This window comes from Corylus avellana, chromosome ca10 (assembly GCF_901000735.1).
Source record: "Corylus avellana chromosome ca10, CavTom2PMs-1.0".
NCBI classification, from domain to species: Eukaryota; Viridiplantae; Streptophyta; class Magnoliopsida; order Fagales; family Betulaceae; genus Corylus; species Corylus avellana.
In genome coordinates this window covers 4,934,649-4,954,263 of record NC_081550.1, presented here as the reverse complement: position 1 = coordinate 4,954,263, position 19,615 = coordinate 4,934,649, and the positions used below count along the sequence as shown (strand labels likewise).

The 19,615-nt window shown below is 37.5% G+C and overlaps 3 protein-coding genes across 4 annotated transcripts; 2 read left to right on the top strand and 1 right to left on the bottom strand.

The window, feature by feature from the left end:
- The first annotated feature begins 666 nt into the window (after positions 1-666).
- LOC132163677 (transmembrane 9 superfamily member 5) lies at positions 667-4,778 on the top strand. The gene is made up of 7 exons (XM_059574044.1): positions 667-880; positions 997-1,037; positions 1,381-1,966; positions 2,057-2,188; positions 2,948-3,104; positions 3,193-3,677; positions 4,507-4,778. Exons 1-7 carry the CDS (start codon positions 723-725, stop codon positions 4,721-4,723), a joined length of 1,776 nt encoding a protein of 591 aa, XP_059430027.1. The 5' UTR covers positions 667-722; the 3' UTR covers positions 4,724-4,778.
- Positions 4,779-7,042: 2,264 nt separating this feature from the next.
- Positions 7,043-15,648, top strand: LOC132164661 (cell division protein FtsZ homolog 2-1, chloroplastic-like). 2 transcript variants are annotated; one of them, XM_059575204.1, is made up of 8 exons: positions 7,043-7,206; positions 7,734-8,453; positions 10,870-11,169; positions 12,209-12,299; positions 12,672-12,796; positions 13,632-13,724; positions 14,981-15,037; positions 15,278-15,366. In XM_059575204.1, the coding sequence occupies exons 2-8, from the start codon at positions 7,827-7,829 to the stop codon at positions 15,284-15,286; spliced, it is 1,302 nt and encodes a 433-aa protein (XP_059431187.1). In that variant the 5' UTR covers positions 7,043-7,206; positions 7,734-7,826; the 3' UTR covers positions 15,287-15,366. The 2 variants fall into 2 exon arrangements, with proteins under 2 accessions (XP_059431187.1, XP_059431186.1); XM_059575203.1 differs by having other exon boundaries at positions 7,044-7,206; positions 15,302-15,648.
- A 939-nt stretch (positions 15,649-16,587) lies between these two features.
- On the bottom strand, positions 16,588-18,681 carry LOC132164692 (large ribosomal subunit protein uL4-like). The gene is made up of 2 exons (XM_059575243.1): positions 17,353-18,681; positions 16,588-16,808 (listed from the first exon to the last, which is right to left on the bottom strand). The coding sequence occupies exons 1-2, from the start codon at positions 18,451-18,453 to the stop codon at positions 16,695-16,697; spliced, it is 1,215 nt and encodes a 404-aa protein (XP_059431226.1). The 5' UTR covers positions 18,454-18,681; the 3' UTR covers positions 16,588-16,694.
- Positions 18,682-19,615: the final 934 nt, after the last annotated feature.

The window sequence follows — 19,615 nt, the reverse complement described above, 5'->3', positions numbered from 1 at the left end:
AAAAGGAGATTCGAGCTAGTAATATTCGCTTCATGAAACGTGGTTTACAGCCGATATTTGAACTACCCCTTAGGGACAATTGTATGGCAAATTGACCGACTAACATATTCAAAATTGAGATAAAATTTAAGAACCTAATCATTGAAATTGAAAACTCGATTACTAAATAAAATCACAAGAAAACCTAAGAATCAATTTTGATTTTCATTTTATTTTTGGTGCATGACATGACATACGCATGGCATACAAGTATGACATGGTGTCGTGTTTAAGAGTAGTTCTATTCATTACTCCCATTATCTCCCTCCTATCTCTCTAGAGTGAATATGACTTAATTGGTTTTCCAAAAAAAATCAATTTTCCTACACAAATGCTATAAAAACTACGGCACATAACTCTGAGAAAATGAGAAAAAGATAATGAGATAATATATAGCATTACTCCGTGTTTTCATTTAAAAGTTGGAGTAATAGAAGGATCCATTTGAAACCCGGGTAAAATCTAATAACCTAATTCTCAAAATTTAAAACAAAAATATTAAATTGAAATGTGGTAAAATTTACCAAATAATTTTGATTTTTTTTTTCTTTCTAAAATTTAACAAACATAAGATATTTAAAGTAAGTTGTACTGATCGTGTACCATTTCTTTCATATTCTAAGTTTTAACAGTGTTGACGAAACTCTCTCTCTCTCTCTCTCAGTTGCTTCCTGTGGTCATCTATGTCTAAACCCTGGCAAATCGTCGTCCTTACAGTGCTCTTCGCAGCGCTGAGCTTCACAGACTCTTCCGCCGCCGCTTCGCCAAGCGAACATCGCTACAATGTGGGAGATCGCGTCCCCCTATTCGTCAACAAAGTTGGTCCCCTCAACAATCCCAGGTACCCAATTCCTCCAATCCCTACACCTCGAATTCACATCTCAGCTCTCTTCCCAATGCACTTTTAAATCTTCCTTTCCAATACTAATGTTCTTGTTCACTGTTATTCTCCCGCAGTGAGACCTACTACTTCTATGACTTGCCGTTCTGCCGCCCAGGTAAGCCTCTTTAGCTTCACGCTATACTAGAGTTTGTTCATACATTGATTACTAGAATAATTTTGAGTTTCCAATTTGTGGGTCATATCTCAAATTTGCTCATGTTGAAATGTTTTCATGTACTAGCATACACTTGGTATATGGTAATATCCAATGGGTGTTTGTATTTTTTCAAGCTTTGATATGTCCGATGGCGACTCATAATGTGCTCTAAATTAGACAGTTTGACTTGAATTCACGCGTACAAGTAGGACTCTGTGTATTGTCATTTTAATGGTGTTGAAATTTCATTTATTGCTTTCTTTAAGCAGTAGTGATTGAGTTTCTACTTTGTGGCTTGCAGATCCAGTAATCTGGAAGAAGGAATCCTTTGGTGAAGTTCTCAATGGTGATCGTTTGACCAATGCTCTTTATGAGTTGAAATTTCGGGAGGAGAAAAGTAGGGAGACCCTTTGCCAGAAGAAGCTTAAAGTTGATGAAGTTTCAAAGTTCAGGACTGCTGTCCATGATGATTTTTACTTCCAGATGTATTATGATGATCTCCCATTATGGGGGTTCATTGGAAAACTTGAAGAGAGTGAGATTTTTGGTGAGAAGGGCCCCAAGTATTATCTCTTTAAACATGTTCAGTTTGATGTTCTTTACAATGGGGACCGAGTTGTAGAAATACAGGCTTTTAGTGATCCAAACCACGCGGTGGATATAACAGAAGATGTTGAAATCGATGTTACTTTCACTTATTCAGTTATCTGGAATGAGAGCTCAACTAAGTTTGAGAACAGGATGGACAAATATACGAGGGCTTCATTAGTGCCGATCCACCGAAAAATCCATTGGTTCTCGTTCATTAATTCTATTGTAATTATTGTACTCTTGATGGGATTGCTTGCCTTGCTTTTTATGCGGCGTCTCAAGAATGATATGAAGAAGTAACTACACTGCTAATTATTCTCTGTTCTGCATAGAGCCATTAGCTGGTTATTTTACTATGTTGGCCTAATATTTTTCATGTATTGCAGGTGTGCTAATGGGGATGAAGAAGAAGATAAGGAGGTTGGTTGGAAATACATTCATGGAGATGTATTCAGATGTCCTCCTAACTTGTCTTTTTTTTGTGCTGTCTTGGGCACTGGTACCCAGCTGCTAACCCAGTAAGATACTTTAGAACCTTTTTTTTTATCCATTGTATTCATGTTTGAAAGCTATAGTTTCAATGACCATTCTCTAAGTAGCATCATCGTGGCTGTTATCTGTGAAGGACACCTTATCAGATGTTACTTAAACTACGTTTTGTTAACATATTCCATAGTAGCCTCAATCTCATGCCTTGGAGTGTTACCAAAAGCATTGCCTCATTGCCTGTCTAGCTAATATTTTTCTTTTCCCAACAGTTACCTCCAGATGTCAGTATGACATTGGATGTTCTATAGTCTGTAATTTTGCAGATCTTGTTAGGTAGATCTCTTGCATCTGCATACAGCTGGTGCTTCTATGGATGGATGTTATCTTCTTCAAGCTTTTGTACATTTGAAACCAGCATCGTGAACTGACTTTGTTAATGCATATTAATTGAACTATACCCTCTCTCTCTCTCTCTCTCTCTCTCTCTACATGCATATAAAAATACATATGTGTGTGTGTGTGTGTGTGTGTATGTATTCATACATGTAACCAAAAAAGAAATGCAAAAATTATTGCAACATTGTCTGTGGCTTCTAAAGTAGTATGATATTGGATGATGTTGCATGCTAAGTAGGCCATTAGTTAGCAAATTGTGCTGGGGAGAGAAAGTTGGTTCTTCAGCACTTAATATACAGATAACAATTTCTGAGGCAGTTTATGTGAATCAGACTAACAATTTTCAATATCTTGACTTATGACTATAAAACCTTCAATATTTTTCCATTCAGGGTTTTCATCTTATTTTTACTGGCATCTTTTGGTGCCCTCTATCCTTACAATCGTGGAGCACTGCTCACGTCTCTTGTCTTGATATATTCAATTACTTCTGCGGTTGCGGGGTACACTGCTGCTTCTTTCCACAATCAGTTTGCCGAGGCCGGATGGGTAAGTGATTTATGTTTCTTTATTTTTTTTGTCTGCCGTATCTTTTTCAACTTGTTACCCCTGTGACACAAACAATGTTGAATTCCAGGAATGGAGTGTTCGTCTTGCTGGGATTCTGTACCTGGGCCCATTATTTGTGACAGTGTCTTTTCTTAACACAGTTGCCATTTCTTATGGGGCCACTGCTGCACTTCCATTTGGCACCATTATTGTGGTACTTCTTGTATGTTCGCTTGTTGGTATTCCATTGCTTGCCTTGGGTGGGGTGATTGGATACCGTTTTAGGTCTGAATTTCAAGCACCTTGTGCTACAAAGCGATATCCCAGAGAGATCCCACCATTATCCTGGTATCGGAAAACACCTTGTCAAATGTTTGTTGCAGGTATTTTATCTTTTAGTGCAATTGTTCTTGAGTTGCACCACTTATATGCAAGCGTATGGGGCTACAAAATCTTCACTCTTCCTGGGATCTTATTTATCACCTTCGTCATCCTCATTGTACTAACATCAATGATGAGTGTTGGTTTGACATATATTCAGCTTTCTGTGGAAGACTATGAGTGGTGGTGGAGGTATGTTCTCTTGCTCATGCAATACAAGACCCAGAGGCACATCTATCTGTGTAGATCTGCATATAAGCATAATTGTTCATCTTAGATTCTCGTCTTATTTTTGTGTGTTATTGTGTTTGGGTTGATCTTGAATCTTAGTCGACAACAAGGATATGTGAAAATAACAATAATAGATGGAGATGATAACATGGGGTATGAATTGGTTTCTTAATTTAAGAAAATAAATTTGAGCTAATATTTTCAGGGACAAAGATGGCATCTTGTATTCATGAAACTCAAAATAATAACTAGGCCGTTTCACAGAATTGATACCCGTATTTCGGATAAGTTTTGAACTTCAACAATTGGTCGATGTTTGAAAACTAGATGCGGGAACATGATAACGAAAAAAATTTCATGGGCTATATCATATGGGTTGCTTGCTTTCAAGTGTTTTATTTGAAGCTGAAGGATCTGTTTTACTATAGACTATATCATGTAGATGCTTAGAAGGAGCGGATGGTCATGTTTTTATTTGTATCTTTCTGGATTTTGGTGGGGTTTTAAATTAAAACTGAAATGACGTTTTTATTGCTTCATGCTGCCTATTACTCATCGGCAGTCCAATATTTTGAAGATGTTTGTGAAACTTTAGACTCATCCTTCTATTTCCCTTGCAACAAAGTGTAAAGACCATACACAATGTTAAGTAGCTCGGATTAGGTTCTGTGCTTGATCTATATTATATATGTTGTTATTGCATCCCCATCAAATGAAAGACTTAAATCTTTTTCTTTATTTTGCATTACTTTGTCGTATATTCATAGTGTATTTTGTCTGGCTGATGCAGATCGGTGTTGTGTGGGGGCTCGACAGCCATTTTCATGTTTGGCTATTGTATCTACTTCTATGCCAGGTCAAATATGAACAGTTTCATGCAGCTATCCTTCTTTATTGGCTATAATGCTTGCATGTGCTATGCATTCTTCCTGATTCTTGGTACAATCAGTTTTTGTGCTTCCTTAATGTTTGTTCGCCATATATACCATGCTGTTAAAAGCGAATGAATATGCTCGTACATTCAAGTGATACCATTAATATAATGCTCACTCATCCAATTCAGGATTTTCCTTGGGAGGTATCGGGAAGGAATTGGAATGTAATAATATCTACTCATACAGACACACATACATGCTTGTGCACGCACACAGCACAAAAGTACTCAATTAAGATTGTGAGCCCTGTGAAATTCCTTCTAATTGGAGAAGATCATAGCATGGAAAAAAATTGTGACGACCATTATATACCTAGGGAAATTAAGGTTATTACCAGTTGATAAGTGTGCAGCATCAGCATGTATTTTGGTATATGAAATATATATATATATATATATATATATACATATATATATATTGCTGCAAAATGTTTTTCATATGCCAAATGCGTGGATACAGAAAATTGCGCATAAATAAAACATGTTTGGCCATGGGAATGCATTTTTTAGATTTTTTTTTTTAAATTATAGATTGTCTGAATCCCAAGGGGGTTGGTTCAAGTGGTAAAGAACTTGGTTTTGGTGGTAATCCCATTAGATCTAAGGTTCAAATTCTCTTGAGTGTAAACAATTCATTGGGGCTACACTCGTCAATAAAGTCGGAGTCTTACTCGATCTGTGAAAATAGCGCTTTGCACCTTTATTTAGACCAAAAAGGATGTGAATGAAATAATGGATTGCTTTTAAGAAGAAAGTGCAGTTTTTGGAGTGTCTGGAACCTTCTCTTCGGTTAAAACGTATAGTGGTAAATGGCATTGTGATATGAAGGGACCATTTGAGTTTGCGATTCGAAAACGTATGATTTGAAAATGTGATTTTTTAAAACGCAGTTTAGTGTTTAGTAAAATTGTATTTTGGCTTTTAAAAAATTAAAATTGTGGGTTTTAAAAAACGCATTTTTTTGCCAAAGATTTGAAAATGCAGATTTAAAATAGGAAGGAGCTCTATTTTGGAATGTCTAGAACATTTTCCAAGTGGGCAGCTGTACAATCAGGATTTGGCATGCTGTTAAAAAATTGAAGGGTGAAGATTTAATTAAAGTAATTGAAGGATTTAGATTTATCATAATAAATACCAATAAATAGATGAAGTGATGGATGAAAGAGAAATTTGGCATTTATTATGACAGATTTGTGTTCTTTAATTACTTTAGTTAAATTCTCACCCTTCAATATTCTCACCCTTCAATTTTTTAAATATATATATATATATATATATATATATATATATATTTGCATAAGAGAGAGGAGGATGATTTGAACTAGTGACTTTCGTTTCATTAAGCGTGGTCCTAACCAATCGAACTACCTCTTAGGATTATGTATGAAAACTATAGCATACAAGTCAGATACGTACAATCTAGTAACCGGAGGTTCTTTGTATAAGCAAATGAGTAGAGTTGGAGGACGTAATCCGCTGCAATGTGAGCGACTGGCAATTTAGCATATATCACTGCAGATGAACTCAAGAGGTAAAGCGTATGGATATGAAGCCCTAAAAACAAGGCTTCTATGATGGAGGTTTGGTCACTCAACGGTTATAATATGATCTCTTTTCGTCAATTCAGGGATCTAACTTCTAACCAAATCCCAATCCCGCCATGTGTCAATTTTAGGTAACACTTTAATAAATGTATAGTCACAATTTCCATAAAAATTATAACAACCATAAGAGGGATTAATTCGATGATTTAATCAATAAGCCCAAATAATAAGTTTATAAAAGGTAATCCAGGTACCGTACCTCTACGTACTATACAAGTAATGTTATACACCACTTTCTATCACTCTCATCTCTTCAAAGCCTATATAACGTGATCTCCCAGAACATTTTGTACATAAAGAGTAGCTTTTTGGTTAGAGGATTACACTGCATAGACTTCGAGATACGAGAATGTGATGAATAAAATTACTCCTACTATATATATATATATATATATATAATTACTCTTCTCCGGTTATCATCTAATTTCCACTTAGAGCACTAGTATTGGACTAGCAACAAGCGACGAGTTTCAATGTGATTAGTTAAAATTAAAAAAAAATAAAATAAAATTGTTGAAAAAGTATTTTAATAGAGTTGAGAAATAATTTAGAAGATAAGATGAATAGTGGTTTTCAAAAGTGAGCACTTAATTTTTAATTTTTTTTTTTTAAGTAAAGTTTTAATTAAACTTTGACTAAACTTGTGGCTAGTGGAATGGGATTTCTCTCTGTGAATCAGAGTCGCAGTTTTAGCTAATCACATAAACCCCGGCCCCAACGCAGATAAGCAAAACCCTGTTGCCTTGCTGGTAAACCATGGAGCCCACCAGTCTCTCCCACCTAAATTTGCCACATGCTGATACTACACTCTCCTGTATACTTTTGTGTGCTCGCGTTCACGGCTGTGTTTAGACCTTTTCGACCCTCTTCTTTCTCAGTGGCCTAACCGCTTCCAGTTTTCTTGGAGTTATCTCTGGCACTGTTTCCTCCAATTCTTGGGGTGACCAAAAACGTACTCTTCTTTGATACCCTGATGGTGTTGTCCACATTTTGTACAAATTTGATTCTTCACTTGCTGACTTCTAGTCATTCTGGTTGTGGGTTTTGGTTTTGCATTGGAGTTTTCACCAACCCAGATACCATTTTCTCTTTTGCATTACAATTTGATACTTCAGTCCGTGGCTTGGCGTCACTTTTTTTTTGTGGGTTTAGCCTTTATCTCCTGTGGTTAATCCTCTTTTTTATTTATGATTGTTGAATTGTTTTGCATATGTTGCTTCTGTTCTTTGGTGTGGTTGTTGTGAACATTTCTGGGTGAGCGTGTTGATTTAGTTCGGGGAGCAAATTCTCTAATGTTTCTGCATTAAGTTCTATGATGACTTTTGGTACAATTTTTGGAAGTGTTATTCATTTTCTCATTAAACCTTCTTCTAGTGTGCCACGTAGAATTGTTTTTAAGCTAAGATTGAAATCTCTGTGACACTGAAATTTGATTGTGTTCTTTGTTTATCCTGATTGTTTGGTTTGTGATGACCACAGGTTGAGGAAAGAAGAATGAATGGTAAAGGAATTGCATACATCTGGGTCATCCCCAAAATCTAGTTTTCAAGAATCGGATTTTACTCCTCTAATATGGGGACCTGCATATCGCCCTGTTCAATGTCATCTAGTACTCGAGTTTCAGTGGGAACACTAGCCTCTCCAAGAGGGAGAATTTCAAAGGAGCCTCAAATGTGTATAGGTAGTTCCCTGAAGATATTTGACAGGAAGAGTAGTTGCCAAAAGAATGTGCTGGGGTTCTCTCGCTTTGAATGTTCCATTAACTCTCAAAATGGTAGCCCAAACCACCGCAAAGACACTTTTTTGGAGCTGCTCAGAGGTGATGAAAATGATATGCTCTTTAGTGTGACGAAGGAGAGGTCCAATGAAAGTGTGGAGGAGGGCTTAAGAGAATCCTTCATTCCTAGTGACTACAAAGAAGCCAATATCAAAGTTGTTGGTGTTGGGGGTGGTGGTTGTAATGCTGTTAATAGAATGTTAGAGAGTTCAATGAAGGGTGTGGAGTTTTGGATTATTAACTCAGATGCTCAAGCCATGAAGATGTCCCCGGTTTTCCCAAAGAACCGTGTACAAATCGGCCGGGAGCTTACTAGGGGTCTTGGTGCTGGTGGGAATCCAGATACAGGCATGAATGCTGCCAATGAAAGCAAAGGGGTAATAGTGGAGGCGCTTCATGGTGCAGACATGGTCTTTGTAACGGTAGGTTCAAGTTATATTTCATATGGTTTTGTAATATAAAAATTCAGAAAATAAAAATAGATCCAGGAAAAGGATTAAGAATCCTTTTGTTAACCCGTGTTTGCAAAGAAGAATAATTGCTCAGCAGGAAAAAAATAAAAAATAAAAAATAAATAAAAAATAATAATAATAATAATAATTGAGGTTTTGGATGTGATCATGTTATTGGACTACTTGCATAATTTGTGAGTGAAATTTGGTGGAAAAAAAAAAGGGGGGAAACGGGTTGTGCCCTTTCTCAGTTAGGACCCCTCTAATCTTGAAAGTTTAAACTTGGTACATCTCCACAATCATCAACGAAAACCTTCAAAACTAGTTATTGTTCAAGAAATCTCCCGTTGAACATCAGAGGATTATTTGGGTCCACAAGATATAGAAATCTGGTGGGAGATCTCTGAAGCAATATTAAATTCTACTTTTCTAGTTATATGTTGATGACCTGATTAAGGATTGCATGTCCTAGCATTAGTGGCATGTAGGATTGCCAAAATGTACAAAATTATGCATGCGAATGCTCAATATTGTGCACTTGACTTGTGATGTTCTACGGGGTTAGGAGAATGGTACATGAAGCCATCTTAAAGGTTTGTCACTTCATAACTGTTAGCAAGACTACACCTGCCCTTATCATTTAGAGTGGCAGTGAGACTCTGCTTTGATCTCTTCACATGGTTAGCCTCAGTCACATAAGTGCCCTCACCTGAAATCCATTCAAGGCCTTCACAATGTTCTTGAGGTTCTTAGTCTGGGTTGGACATTAGGGGGCTGGAAACAGATACGTGCCTTTCCTAGCTTGTGCAATGCCTTTCTCCCTGGTTTTTTCTTGGGAGAGTTGCAGGCTTTGTCCCCAGGACACATGCCATCCTAGGCATGATAGAAACCGAGGAAAGCTTCATACAGCTTACAATCTTTAGTGGGGTCCGCTCTTTTCTTGAATTTAGCTGCATCTTTTACTTTGGCTTATTTAGTAGGTTGCTTCGTAGATGGGTGGTGCTCAAGCATGTAACATAAGGAATGGTTGCATCTGAGTGCTAATCAATGAAGAGTTGGTAAGTTTTATAATTAGATCTCTCTCTCTCTCTCTCTCTCTCACACACACACACACACAATGCACGGTAAAATACAAGGGTACATGCCATCGCAAGAGCTTGCTTAGCTAAAAGTTGGTGACTGTGTGTGTATGAAAGTTGGTGTTTGTGTGTGGTCAGATGTTATGGATGGTTAAGAAATTTAATGTGTCCAAACTTAGTAAGAGTTTGCTTAGATAAAAGTAGTTGTATGTGTTTGTGTTTGCTAATATATCTGCTTCATTACACATTTCTGCATGTATAGTGTGCTACTAGAACTACACTATTACCCCCTTTTTGGTATAACCCTACCGATCCATATCTTCTAGCTGCAATTAAAGGTTTTTTATGAAATTATTCGAATTGGTGTAGGACAGATTTGGAATCTGCCTAGAACACTTGTTTAGTGTGCCATTGTTCCTAAAAGTTAGAATTTTGGAGTTTGGTTCATGAAGAAGGGGTCTAGAGCTTGTAGATTGATTAGGTTCGAATTTGACTGAGTTTGATGGCTGATAAGTTGTACCAGATTGCCGGATATGCCGTATTCTGGTTTTTACGAGGTTAGGAAGCATTGCTTATTATCAAGAAATACATTCCCATTTACTGTTTATCACATTTAAGGTACGGTGACATGTTTTTGCTTTCACTATAATAACGAGTAAGGAGCACATTTTAGTAATATAAAAGAATGGGGTTTTTTACCATCTAATTATGCTCAAACTCTTCTGATTTTCCCATGTGGGGGATGGACAAATACAAATATGAGAATTACACTGCTGGAAGTTCTGGGCAGTGGCTATTCAAAGGGTTTTGGGATATTAGGATGAGGGCTTCGGGTGGAAAAGGTCAAGGGGCTAATATTGATGGAAAACTAAAGAGAAAAAGGGCTGATTGTACCATAACTAAGAGATTGCAGCGGTGTGTGAGTCAATGAAGGAGAGTTGGTAAGGAAGTTGGGCATTGTGCCTTCAATCAACAGGATTATGACCTAGTATTGGTCTCACTTAAATGGGGCCCTAGAAGGGATTGGCTTGGAAATGGTCCCACTTTTCAGCATTTTTTTTTTGCATAAAGTTTCTGCTCTCAAGACTCAATGGGCAAGCACTTGCGCTTGGCAGTTTCAGACTTTTTCAATTGCACCAGATGAAGGCATCATGCCATCGAAATGAAGTAGACCCAGGAAAATGATTAAGAATGCTGCTGCTATCTTTATCAACTACTTTTAAGTCTCAAAAATAGATGCTTCTGTATCTGTTAGTTTTGTTGTTTGTTTGGTTTTGTTACCTTTTTCATATGAACTGAATCTGTAGGCTGGAATGGGTGGAGGAACCGGCACTGGTGGGGCTCCAGTAGTTGCAGGCATTGCAAAATCCATGGGTATCTTGACTGTTGGTATTGTAACAACTCCATTCTCTTTTGAGGGACGAAGGCGGACAGTTCAAGCTCAGGAAGGAATTGCAGCTCTAAGAAACAATGTTGACACACTGATTGTTATTCCGAATGACAAGTTGTTGACTGCAGTCTCACAGTCAACTCCAGTAACAGAGGCATTTAATGTGGCTGATGATATACTTTGGCAGGGTGTTCGTGGTATCTCTGATATAATAATGGTACAGAATTCCAAAAAAAAAAAGTATTACATCAACTTTTACCTTTGGCTCCCTTGTTACATGTGACTCTTACATAGATCTGTTTTAGGATTTCTAAAGTGCTAAAGTTTGAACTGGTTTCAAGATGTTTAACATTCATAAATTGTTTTCCCCGGTTTAATTCTTTTTGCATGTATACTGCCATGTTTACAAAGTTGTTCGTAACTGACACACATTTCAGTGCTCCTGTTGTAGTAGACAGTTCTACTACTAAAGGATCATGTTCTTGGAGTTATGCAAAATACAGAGTTAAACCTGGCTTAAAGGCTAAATTCAATTTGGTTCATAGGCAGGCCTGCATATAGTCTTGGCTGTAAATTCACTCCCTTAATTTCCTCATATTTAATGCACTTCAAATTAGTAATAATAAATTCTTGTTTCTTACAAGTAAATTCTATAAATTACATGTTATTGTTTGATCAAATTGACTTCATTTTTGTGAAGAATATTGGTTATTCATCCCATTGGCTACACGAATTGTATTAGCCTGATCTTTATGTATCATATATTAACTATATTATGAATGTGTTCTTTTTTGCTTTTAACTGTGTTTGTGCAAAGTCCATGCAAAGATATGTAAGAACTGTCTAAGTGGGTGGGTGGATTTATGGTGTACAGAAATACACATATTCCGAGCTAGTTTGGTGTCTTAATCTTTTGGACACTACAACTTATGCTCTAGTACATATGCAGAAAAGGACTTCAACCTCAAAGATGTCTATTGACTTTATCTCAAGCTTTGTTACTTGAAGATGATTGCCAAATATTTTTTTAAAAAAAACTAAGTGTATTTGCTGAGGGGAGTCTCAAAGTAGTGAGCCTGCTATGGACCGGCTACAGGGCTCTAGTTGCATCAATTATTCAATTTAAATTGCCTTAAATTGATCTGATATGTTTGGCTAAAAGGGGTTTTGTAACTTTGGTTCCTTCTTTGACCATATTCGGAATTAGTGAATTATTTTATTTCTCTCTTGATGGTAATTGGTTACTTAAATCACAGGTTCCAGGTCTAGTCAATGTTGATTTTGCTGACGTGCGGGCTATCATGAAAGATGCTGGTTCTTCTTTAATGGGGATAGGTACTGCAACTGGTAAGTTTGAAATGTTTAACTTTCTACTTGGTCTAATGCGTCTACCCCAAAACCACTGAAATTTTTATCTCATTTGATATGAATTATAATTAGTTGTAAAAAGAAAACTGTTTAGTACTTGTTAAGAAAAAAGAAAGAAAAAAACTGACTTACTAATTGTGGCTTGTTCCTTTTATTTTTCTTTTTGCTCCTTTTATGATTGTATTGCGACTAATTTCATGATGCCTACGTCTCTCTTTTTTTCCCATAATATTTGCTTATGTTCTAGGCTTTTTTCTTTTCATAGTATTCTGGCCTAGAACTCACAAACTTGCCCTAGTCCAAGGGTCAGATTCTCGGTACTATAAAGCTATCCATTGTTGTTGACTGCAGGGAAGAACAGGGCAAGAGATGCTGCATTGAATGCCATCCAGTCACCTTTGTTAGATATTGGACTAGAAAGAGCTACTGGGATCGTGTGGAACATAACTGGTGGAAGTGATTTAACTTTATTTGAGGTGGGTTTCGGGTTTCCCTTATGGGATCATGGTCATTCAATCGCAATGTATCTACATCTCCATTTTTGAGGTTCTTTATCTTTTTGTTTTTTTTTTAAACATAGGGTGTGGCACATGCATGTACACATCTTAACAGTTATAATTTTACAAGGCAGAAAGAAAACTTTGGGGTTATAACCCTATTTTAACCTACCCAACTTAGAGTTGGGGCAGCTTTAGTAGAGACATAACTGATGCTGTTTGGTAAAACTGTGAATATCCATGCTAAATCTGCCTATTGTTATAAAAGGGCTATATTCATTTACCATACCTATAAAAATTGTCTATCTTTTCTTTCTTTCTTTTTGTTTCCCTTCATTTCCCTTTTCGTTCTTATGATGGTTTGTTACATCCATTATTTGCTGTTGGGGTGGTAGCAATGCTAACATCTATCTCATGCCTATATAGTTTTGTTCTCTCTCTCCCTCTCTCAAACCCACACACATGCACATGTGGGGCAGACGATCAAAAGTCCCTTCTAAGACATTGAGTTATTATGATGAATACATCCCCCCCTTCCTTCAATAACTGGTCCTTCATATCATTAGTTTGTTTTATGGAGTTGCTTGAACTATTTTTGTAATAATCAGTGAGGGAGAATAATAAAGCTTTTTACCTCAATTTGGCTTGATAAGAATTAATTTTATCTGTTGCTGAATTTTTCTAGGTGCCTATAATGACGAGAATACTGTACTTCTTGTACTGGTCACAATCTGCTTTCACTAGCATCACACAAAGCTGTTGAACTCAGATTATGACCACAAGCTTTGACCTTGGTTCACTTGTCAAATTGCAGGTGAATGCTGCAGCAGAGTTTATACATGACCTTGTGGATCCCAGTGCAAACTTAATATTTGGAGCAGTGATAGATCAATCACTAACTGGCCAAGTAAGTTTGGAAGAATTAGAAATATCACGTGTAATTTGTATGATGATCCTTAAGGTAGGACTTAGGACAGGAGTAGTATTTTCACATTGCGGCACAGTTATATGGACTACTTGTGGAGTATTACCCCCAAAAGGTTTATTCTTAGAGTAGTGGGTCTATAGTTTCTGTTTTCTGTTACATACCATAAGCGCTGGTAAACGTAAGGTTAGCTAAGCTTGATGTTAGCCTGTAGAATTGAGTTTGCATTCAGGAAAATAATGGTTAGGTTTGGATTTGTCCCATAGGTTGATTTTCTATATTTGATTTACCATACATTTTTGGAACAGTTTGGTTTGAAAATTTCTAAAACTCTTCGGTAGGGATGAGGTTTGAAGTCATTTATGGTTGTTACTATTAATTTTGTAGCATATCCCCAAGGATTGAAGATGGATGGATGGGGCATACTAAAAAATTACATTATAAGAGAGTTTGTTTTCCCATGGGGGCTAATAATTAATGAATATAAAATAAAACTACATGAAAGAAAATGTTTTAAAAATATTCTTTATATATTAATTTTAATAAGAATTGGAATTTCAACCTCTTTCACTTTTTAAAGTGAATTTTATGTTTCAGTTTTTACTTTATTTGTTTTCTTTTACAGTTTTTTTTTTTGTAAGCATTTTACAGTATTTTTAAACTAATAGCTATGTTGACAATAATTCAAGTATGCATATTCTAAATAAGTTTCATTTTGATATTATACAACTATATTAATTTTCATAAGAATGGGAATTGATGTTAGGTTTTCTGATGCAATTTTCATTTACAATACAAGCAAGCAAGTTATAAGCACCTAAAATGTGCTATAGCCACCACTAAAATATAAGTTTAATTAACACGCTTGACCAAGTGGTTAGTGAAGAGGAAGATTGTTTGCACTGAAAGCACAAAATTTCTATTAAATGTTAGTGGGTGTTACTTGTACAACCAATTATGAGTCTGTGAGCGAGTGACTTGTGAGTGAATGAGTCTGTGAGTTACTGGAAGAGGAAATCAGGAAACCGAAGGAAAGAAGAAGTAGAAGAACTGAAGAAGAAGAAGAGGAACTGAATTTTTTTGAAAATCTTGGGTGAAGGTAGGGGGGTCGGCCCCTATCTCCGCCATTGTTTACAGTATCATGTGCGCCTGTCGATGTCCTTCGCTATTTACTTATTTTTATTATGTTTTGCCTCTTCCTTCTTTCTCAAAGATGGATATTTTCTTGCTTATTATAGGTCAGCATAACTCTAATTGCTACTGGAGTCAAACGTCAGGATGAAAGTAAAGGGAGGGTAGGTTCTCTCTCTCCCCCCCTTAATTAAGAGTAAAGTTATGTAGTAGACTCATGTACAATAACGGGGCATTAAAAATCAGCCATTGAATCAACACTTGTAAAAAAAAAAGGAAAAAAAAGCAATGGCTAATTTTTATTTGCATTATTTAATTGTATGACAGTTGTACAAAGTCTACTAAATAAAATTACTCTGAAGTTTAACATTATTGCTTTTTTGGTAAGTTTTACATTAGTTCAGTCTCTTTGATGTGGATAAATGCAGAAAACTCAGCTTGCACAAGGTGATACTTCCTTGGGGATGAATAGACGTCCTCCCTCTTACACTGAAGGTGGTTTAGTGGAAATCCCTGAGTTCTTAAAGAAGAGGAGCAGCCGCTCTCACTACCCAAGAGTCTAAGATTTTTTTTTTTTTTTTTGGTTCTTTTCGCAATGTATATATCTGTTAAACTTTGGTTTGTCTTTGCTCCTCTTCCAAAACCATGGTCCTTACCAGTTTGTGTAGGACACCATAAATAAACTGTTTTGAAATTAAATTTTGTTGCAAGATTTAGATTGCATCATTGATCAATAAAAAAAGAGTGAACTAGTTACTATATCCCTATTACGTTTCTAGTGACATTATTTCAGTTTTGAATTTTTCTATTCACAGATTCGTTGTTTTTCTATTCACTCCACTCCACTTTTGTTATGTGTTTTCATCCCTTGGATTAATTGAAGGGACTCTTCAAAGATTTGATTTCCTTCAAATATACGAGCGAGTAATGCTACACATATTCTCATTTTCACACTTTATAATATGGCTTTTTCAATCATTATTAGATCAAAATTTAATAGTGATTTATCTCAAATTCAATGATAATTTTAAAAGTTACGAAGAGTTTGCAATAATAGAAGTGTAAAAGCTTTGTTGTAGAATTTTGAAGACGAATAAGTAAGAATCAAGACACAAGAGTTTAACATGGTTCAACATGATTGCCTACGTCCACAAGTAATAACAATGATGTTTTATAATCTTTACATTACATTTGGGTTTTTTTTTTTTTTTTTTTTTTATCAGTTGTAGCAAATTCGCATGGAACAAAGTAGAATAGCAATTCATTCTTCTTTCTCCCCAATTGTGATTGTGATTGTGGCGTGGAGAATATAACATTTCTCTTTAAAGAAATCATTTGTGACTTTTTTCAAGTTCAGAGATATAAATACAAAAATCAGAGACTCACACTATGCTAATGTGGCTGGGGCGAAACAGGGTTTCTCAGCTCCAATGTAAGGCACAATTGGGTCACCCTAGCTCTTTGATTGTTCCGGGAAGTATTACTCGAAAGTTCGAGAAGGATGCTCTCAATTTCAAATGAAATAAAAAAGAGGCGATTAATCCAAATATGAGGGAGAAAAATTGTGCCAATTATCATTTTTCAAAATCAAATTGTAAATACCTTATGCCATTCAAGAGAAACTGGAGAGTAAGAATATTAGTATGAATTTCCTCTCATGTCCCAGAGTTTGCTTTTCAAGCCGCACAAACATTTTCTAACTCCCACTAAAATTCAAAAATATATTCTGATTAAAAATCAAGAACCCAGAATGTTAATTGAAGTCTCCAGCAAACAAAATCGCTATACACCTAAAATAAATTAAGGTTGAGGAAGGTAAATTCACTGAGAGACTCCGAGCCATTTAGTGAAATTCTCAAACTCGGCATAGTCACTCTCAGAGATCATGGTCTGGTACCATGATTTTCCTGCAGCCTTGATAGCAGCAGCCTCCTCCTGACAAAATCCAAAATAAACAAGCAAACACAAAAATGTCCATTACTAACTACTCAAATCTCAAACATTTTTACAACTTTCAATTGAACATTTATCATTGATCAACAAGAAAGCTGCTTAACAGTTCCATTCATTCTTGCCAATTCAGCCAGCCGCAAATGCCACCATCAACTAGGGGTGGCAATTCGGGTTCAGGTTGAGAGATAATGACCCCAATGTTAACCCGCTAATTTTGTTTTGGAATCATACCGGATTGGCGAGTTGTGCCAAAAATTGACAGCATTACCGGCAACCTTAGAAAAAACTCCTTAACACGATACTAGTGACAGATACCACCGTACCAGCCAGTTATATGAAAACATCAACAGAATTCCATTCCATTTCTTTGATGGTTACCATTTTCATCATTATCAATTATCAGAATTATTCTACTTGAAATTAAGAGATTGACTTAGGCACAAAAACAATTTCCTATACACATTTTTAACAGTAAAAAAATTAGCACAATAGCACAAGAATTATATATACACACACACACACACACCTTAGTGATCGGCTTTCTCTTCCTTTCAAGCTTCTCCTCCTTGGACTTAACGCGCTCGGCCTCCGCCAAAAGTGCCATCCTCCTGGCGGTCTTGGCGTAGGGATTGAGCTTCAGCAAGGCGTTCAGATTCTTCAGCGGGTTCTTCTTCATTGGCGCCCTCTTCACCTCCTTCTTGATTGGCCTAACCACGGACTGAATCTCGTCGGAGTTGATAATCCTGGAGAGGTCACCGTTCACCATCTTAGCCCTCGGCAACACATAGCCCTTCTTCTTCTCTGATGGCTTTTCGAACGACCCGTAGATGGAGTCCAGCTTCTCGAAGGCCGACTTGGTCCAGACCACCAACCGCCCAAGGTGACCACCCGGAGCCAGCTTCAGCAGGTTCAGCCTCTCCACGTTCACGATCTCAACCCCAGGAATGTTCCGGAATGCCTTTACGAGACTGGCCCCCTCGGTCCCGTAGACGATCAGTGGACCCTTCCGGTTGATGTACCGGCGGTTTCGCATCTTGCCCTTGCCGGGACGGATCGCGTGGCTGTCCTTGGCCTTCTCGGCGTCGGAGTAGGCACCGATCTGCTTCAGCACCCCGAGAGCTGCCGAGGTTTTCTCAACACTCTCGGCGGAGTCGCTGATGACGAGGGGCAGCTCGGGGATGGACTCAATGCGGTGACCGCGGGCGAGGACGAGGGACGGGACAGCGGAGGCGGCGATGGCCGAAACGATGGCGTAGCGCTTGAGATTGACATTGACCTTACGGTGCCAGCGCCGCCAGATCTTGGTTGGGGCGAACATGCGGCCGCCACGGCACATGTTGCCGATGGCGGCCTGCCCGGCGCGGTGGGTGCCCCCTCCGGAGACGCGGGGTATACGGGACACGGCGCGCCCGGTTCCCCACGACTCGGCGGAGGTCTGGTGGCCCGCGCTCTTCGACACGGCGTAGGGCTGTCGTTTGTTCTTTGATAGGTTGGCGTGGGCGAACCTTACGACGTCGGGTCGCATTGGGGCCTTCATGACGTCCGGCAGGTGCACGGTGGTGGCGGAGTCGGTGGCCATATCGGCCTCGAGTGGTTGGACCGTGACGAGAGGACGTGCGGCGGCCATTGCTGCTGAGTGCGTGAATGTGAAAGAGAAGAGACTGAGGACCTTCGTTTTACTGGGTTATATAGGTTTGGCGGAAATGGGCTTAGGTTATCCTGCCCTCAATCAACAGACGTAGCTAGGGGTTTCTTTTTTTTTTTGAGGGACGTAGCTAGGGTTTTGATTTGGCCTCTGGGAAAGAAAAAACTTTGAGAGAGACGCAAGAGAACGCAAGAAGGAAGCAGAGCAGCTAGGGTTTAGGGAACAGAAAGTATCTATAGATTCACTAAGGGCCCGTTTGGAAATGCGATTTCAATAAATGAGATTTTAAAATATGTGTTTTTAAAATTGCTACTTTTTAAAATCGTACAGGTGTTTGGTAAAACATACTAAAAAGTACTTCTTTTTTTTTTATCAATTGAGTGTTTAGATAACATTAGCATATAATTGCGGTTTTATGACCAAATTACCAATAAGGATAAACAAGACAGAGAGGATGAAGAAAAAAAAAAAAAAGAGAAAAGAAGGGTTTTAATATATTTTAGGTGGTATTCTTGGTATTTTTTTCATTCCTGTTCTAAAAAAGGTAATTATTGCGTCAAATATCTTTTTAATAGAAATCGTGATTTTGTTTTAAATTCGCACTTTTTCAAATAAGCATTATCTAATCAGCTTATGAAAATCGCAAATTTTTTTGCGATTTTAAAATTTGCGTTTTTAAAATCGCAATCCCAAACACCCTAAAGTTTCGATTTGGTTTAAAATCGTAAATTATTTTTTTAAAAACGCACTCTCAAACGCACCCTAAAACCACGCCGTTTTAGCCTCGGAATTACTATCATTTTTCATTTGGGCCTAGTGAGTCATGTGACTTTGGAATATGTTAAAATGGATGGAACGTGACCAATTTGATGAAATAATTGGTCACAACCCCTCCTCCCTTCCCCAATCTTGCCTAAACAAAGGGCCTAGGCTGTGGGCCTCCGGGCAAAAAGAGCCCCACAACTCCCTAACTAGGGTTGGGATAGTCTTTAATAACTCTGGTCATTGGCACCACCTTTATATAGAACTATAATCACCATTCTCCTTTAAAATAATAATAATTATCACCAATCTCCCTATTTATAGCTACAATTATCTCTATTGAAATTTATTGTTTCTTCTTTTTTCTGTTTTTTTTTTTCTA